Source organism: Polypterus senegalus, chromosome 1 (assembly GCF_016835505.1).
Source record: "Polypterus senegalus isolate Bchr_013 chromosome 1, ASM1683550v1, whole genome shotgun sequence".
In the NCBI taxonomy this organism is placed as follows: Eukaryota; Metazoa; Chordata; class Cladistia; order Polypteriformes; family Polypteridae; genus Polypterus; species Polypterus senegalus.
In genome coordinates, this window is record NC_053154.1 from 176,811,502 (window position 1) to 176,817,501 (window position 6,000).

A 6,000-nucleotide genomic window follows, 5' to 3' on the forward strand; every position below is an offset into this window, starting at 1 on the left:
GTAATGTGAATTTCTTCAGTGCTAGAGTCTCCAGGATCAAATAATATTTCAATACTTAACCACAAACATAGGAAAAATAAGAAGAATCTTACTTGGGGTCATGTGCGGGGCCAGACTGTTCTACAAGTTTGATCTCTGCTGCAAAACCTTTAGAGCGGGCATACTCCAATAAACCACTGATAGCATTCTTGTTAAGGTAGTTGATAAGGTCACCAACTCCAGCAGCATGGGCAGCTTCCAGTTCTTGTACAGTCAGGGGTGGTAAAGAAACACACTGTTCCACACGAGAACTTGAATCCTGAGGCTCAGAAGTTGGTTGTGGCTATACGGACAGTAGAAAAGTACAAAGCAAGATAAAAGACAAAAAAGAAACTTAATCATGGCTCCAGAAGTTAAATGAAAAAAATAGTTTCCATTATGAAGATAACATTTTTTTAAAGTGATATTAACTTACTTTGATGGTGGAGAAATTAAGGGCACTTTCCAACTTTAATTCACGTACTGCTGCTTCAGCAGATAACTGTTTAGCAAGTTTTTTACTATTTGCCACAACTGGAGAAAATAGCCTACCACCCATTTTCACCTGGAAAGTAAATCTGAAATAAAAAAATATGTAAGAATCACCAACAAATTGAGCTGTATTTTACACCTGGTTGCAACACTTTTTAGGAGTGCAGCATGTAAATAGTTCCCCAATATCATGATGGCAATAACAAGTGGACATCAAGCAATTGACAGTAACCTATGACATGAAGTGGATAGGGCTAAGGAAATAATAAACAGAATGAGCAAACAGAAAAAGATTTGCCCCTACAGCAAGAAGGAAAAAGGACCAGATCATGTAAATATTTGGTGTGCAATTTTTGCAGAACACCATGTGTCAGACAGACAACCACATAATCAAAGAATCTGAGGGAGCTATAAAATACAATTCCTAAATTACAACTATGTAAACATTCCATACCCCTGAAGTTGGTGATAAAGTTCACCATAACTACTGACTGAAACATATTTATCATACTAAGTATATATCATTGCTATTAGAGTTATGAAAGCAACAAAGGTATGAGCATTAAACAAGGATGTTCTTCAAGGTATTCCCTTAAACAAGGTTGAAGGAAGATAGAGATTGTGGAAAAATACAAAACAGCTTGATCAATCTGGTGTATGTGACAAGAGCCATGCAGACCCTGCTTGCCCATGGTGTACGTGACAAGGGTCATGAAGACCCTGCGTGCCCAAAGTATGCGTGCTAAGTGCTACTTCTTGTTTTAAGGTTACTACACAAAAAACCACAAGTGTGGACTCATCGAGCCCCAAACTAAGGTAACTAACAGATATATTCCACCTTTAGATTTCTGGTAGTGCTTATTCAGGCTAATATTTTGAAATACTTGTGTAACTAAAGTCATAAGACAAAAGCCCTATTAAAATTTGGGACACTGACCCCTCGGGACAGACGAAGGGCAGGTGTCCTAGGACTGTGTTTCTCTGTCATTTTACCTTTGCCTGGTGTGTATCAATAAAAGATTTTTACTAACTTTAATTATATCTCTCTGTCTTCAGTCACAAGAAATGACACTATAGAAAAAGTGTCCACAAGATTTATATTTAATCAGGCTATAAATTAAGTTCTGGTCCATGAAGTTTTAAACGGAACAATAACCAACTTGAAAACACACACACACATATATATATATATATATATATAAATATATAGTGGTCCCCGGCCGGCTTGGACGCCCAGAGGAGGGCTTGTGCCTCCTCCAGACCGCGAGGGGGCATCCGTCCTGGTTATGTTGGGGGCCTCGGGTACAGGGCTTGGAAGCCCAGCCCTGTAGGGACCCGTGGCCACCGCCAGGCGGCGCCCCGATGCCGGAATATCCCGTGTGGTCCCCGGCCGGGATGCCCAGGAGGACCAGAGGAGGGCTTGTGCCTCCTCCAGACCGCAAGGGGGCGATCGCCCTGGTTGTATTGGGGGCCAGGCGCCTGAGGAACCCTGGAGCCCAGCACTTCCGCCACACTAGGAAGTGCTGGGGGGAAGAGAACAGGGGACACCCGGACGGCTTCCGGGTGCGCAGCCGGCACTTCCGCCACACTAGGGTGTGGCTACAACTGATTGCCGGGAAGCAGCTGGAGCCCATCCGGGTTCCCATATAAGGGGCCGCCTCCCTTCAGTCGAAAGTGGATGTCGGGTGGAAGAGGACAGAGCTGGCGAGAGGACGGGAGGCGGTCAAAAGAGAGGCACGGTGACTGAGAGTGTGGCCTGGACTTTGGGGAATCGGTGCAAGAGGCACTGGGGTTTGTGCACGTGACTAATTGTAAATAATTATTGTAAATAAACAGTGTGTGGTGGAGCCAACGATGTCCATCTGTCTGTGTCCAGGTCCAGTCCACAATAATACACATATACTATATATATATATATATATATATATATATATATATATATATATATATATATATATATAGTATATGTGTATTACTGACTTGTATTCACTTTTTGAAATCCTGATTTTAAAAGACTTTTAACCGTATATACTCACAGAATGTTTTAGGAATGTTTCATAAAAAAAACAAAATATTCCACTAAAGTCTTTAACAATGTTAGCATTTTACTGTAAAGCATTTGTAGCTAATAATAGCAGATGGCAGGGATGCACCAAATTTTCAGCCAACAGTAAATGGAGAAAGGAATAGAGAAGAAGTGATCACACTAGGACAAACTAAATAAGGATGCAAAGAAGCACTATTTAAACAAGCTGAGGTTAATAAACATCATGAATACATATGACTTGCCAGTCAAGGAATGGGCAAAGCACTATTAAAAGCTAATTATTCTCACATTTTCTTATAGTTTCATTTATATATTCATCTATTTTCAGTTTAATTTTTAAATATGTTGTCCAATATGAAAAAACTAACATTAATATCAACTTGTTTTTAAAATTTTATTTCATTGAAAAGCATAATTCAAAGATGACATTGATTTCATTTTTGCCATTATTCAATGGCATAACAACAAAAGGTTTTAAATACCATATGCCATATACTTTGTGCATTTTTAATGAATAAAGAAATTAAGTAGTTAAGTTGTAAATGTCTATCATTTTGTCTCAGTCTGTATTAGTAATTACTGGTATTGCATTGCAAACTTCCTGCTTGTGGATTTCTTGAGCTAAGATCTTACCCTTCTCTCCATGTTCATAGTAATGATGTTGTGATTTAAAAATGAGTTGTTCTGTTTCTTATGTTGTCAAGAGAAAAAAATAATGCACACATTTAGAGGCTACTGTAAGTCCTTATATTCTACTCAGTTTAAGGAAGACAAGACACAACCAAATGTGTTTTTGGATGCATTACACATACCACAACTAGATACTCTCAGTGCAGAGAAACTCACTTTGGAGTGGGAATGCAGCAGGCCTTGATGGCTACCCTGCCGAATTTAATAAAAAAATTTAATTAAGTTAGCTTCCCTTTTATTAGTATCATTTAAAGAAGCTAGAGACAATAAAATTCTCCCTAAAACTTTTCGGCAAGCATTAATTACCATCTTTCCTAAGAAAAATAAGGACTTATTATAATGTGCATCATACAGACCAATCTCATTTCTGAATAATGATGTTAAGATACTCTCCAAAGTTCTAGCTAGAAGGACTGAGAAAGTGCTTCCTTTGGTAATATCATAAGACCAAACTGAATTTATTAAAGGCAGACACTTAGCTTCCAATCTTAGATGACTAGAATCCCTGAAGCCTATGAAAATCACGTGCCACCTTAAATTTCTTCACACCTCTCCATTAGTATCTTTTGTTTTGCAAATGTGTCAAGCAGCACCGACGCAGCTTTAGTTCTCCCAACTCAAGTCTGTTTATCTGGGTGTGAGGTGCCTTGAATTGTGTAGGGTAAATAATATATTATTTGGAACACATACATTTCATGTGTGTTCCGTGTCTACAACGATCTGTGTAAATGTAGGATGACAGGAAATGTGAGGCAAGAAATGTTGAACACATATCTAAAACTTGAAACTAGAACATGGTACTAGATAAGGATGCCCCCTGTCACCACTGCTTTTTGCAATTGGCATTGAGCCACTGGCAGTTCACTTTCAAAATGCTTATGTGATAAAGGAGATTATCAGAGAAAGACTTGAACAGAAAATATCACTATATGCAGAAGATATGGTACCAAATACTGTATATCACATCCACAAAATACTGTGCCTGCAATCCTAAGAGCACTAGCAGAATTTCAAAAGATTTCTGGATTGAAAATTAATTTGAATAAAAGTATGCTCTTTCGAATGAACTCTCTACCACAAAATATAAGATTGGACACCTTACCTTTAATCATCACAGATCAGTTTAAATACCTAGGGGTAAACATTACAAGTAAACATAAAGCTCTTTATCAACAAAATTTTGCGGTCTGCATGGAAAAACTTAAGCAAGACTTGCAAAGATGGTTTGATCTCACTTTAGCTGGAAGAATTAATACTGTCAAGATCAATATCCTTCCTAAGCTTCCTTTTCTATTTCAAAGAATTCCAATATACATGAATAAATAATTTTTAAGAAGTTGGATTCCATCAAAACCTCATTTATTTAGAATTCAAAACATCCACAAATCCAAAGGACAAACTTACAAAGACCCAAGACAGAAGGTGGCATGGCTCTACATAACTTTCAATTTTATTAATGGGCAGCAAATATACAAGCTATATAATCTTGGATATTGACACAAACAGATGAACATACACAGGCTTGGTCCGCAACAGAAATAACATCCTGCAGTTGTACTTTATAATTTCTTGCTTTGTACCCCATTAAATACAAGTTATTGCCAATATACTAACAACCCAATTGTGCTTCATTCACTCAGAATATGGAAGCAATGTAGGAAGTACTTAAAGATAAAGAAGCTTTTATCTGTGGCATCTCTGCATGATAACCACCTTTTCCCACCCGTCAAATGTACATAGTTTTTAATATTTGGAAAACATACTGGATTAAATCACTTAAGAGATCTGTACATAATGTCTTCGCATCCAACGAACATTTATACTCCAAATTTAACTTTCCATCAACACAATTCTTCCCTACTTCCACATAAAGAAACTTTGCTAAACAAAACCTGACACACCATCTCCTACCTACTTCTATGCCAGAAGAAATATTGATCAGTCATGTGGACTCAGACAACATTTCTCTCTGTTATATAAAAAAAAACTTGGGACGAGACAGGACCTGTTCAGAGAGACGAGACCTGACCTACTCAGAAAGACACTTTCACGTCACGCGAGACTAGACTTTGTCCCAAGAGATTTAACCATGCCCAGGGCCGGAAAAAGACAAAGAGCAGATGACAAAGTAGAACATCGTAAAGAATTCGAAAACGTTAGTGCGATACACATGCAGAGTGTTGCATGCATTTCTATTACCCTTGTCACCCATTGGCAAAACTGTCATTCAAACCGCAAAATCTGTGACTTTTCACAATCAGGGCTTGCACAGAAATCAATACTAGACCTTGCCACTCTCTTCGGATCATTGCAAGGTTCAAATTCCATGCTCTTAAAAAAAAGTTATTCGCCTTTACGAATGCTCCACCCACAGCCAGGAACCTGCAACGATGTGCATTTCTGTGGCTAATTCACTGGTTACAATTGTGCATGCAATACTTGATTTTTTCATATTGGATTAAGATTTGGATTTGTTAGTTCTGAGAAAGTCTTGCGTACGAAGACGCACCATTTCTGTTCTGTTATTACAATTACCAGTTCATTTTTGGTTCTTATTGATTTTTTTTATATTGCAGAATAATTTCGTTTTGTATACTGAAATATATTCTAACTAAAGCCTGCCTCCTGGTAAACAACAATGGCTGAAACAGAGGGCACAAGTGAGTAGTGCTGTCCAAGATTTAGTGCCAAGAATAGGTATAAAGATGACATCCTTTGTTTGGAAATGGTTTGGCTTCATACAGAATGATACA

The 6,000-nt window shown here is 38.0% G+C and overlaps 1 protein-coding gene across 2 annotated transcripts in view; it reads right to left on the reverse strand.

Annotated features, from left to right (window-relative positions):
* Window positions 1–6,000, reverse strand: part of adar (adenosine deaminase RNA specific) — a 116,557-nt gene that overhangs the window by 55,997 nt on the left and 54,560 nt on the right. For both annotated transcript variants that reach the window (XM_039763512.1, XM_039763520.1), the window contains exons 5-6: window positions 455–596; window positions 93–322 (exon numbers count right to left, since the gene is read on the reverse strand). In XM_039763512.1, coding sequence (XP_039619446.1) covers window positions 93–322; window positions 455–596 — 372 coding nt within the window. The remainder of the gene's footprint in view (window positions 1–92; window positions 323–454; window positions 597–6,000) is intronic.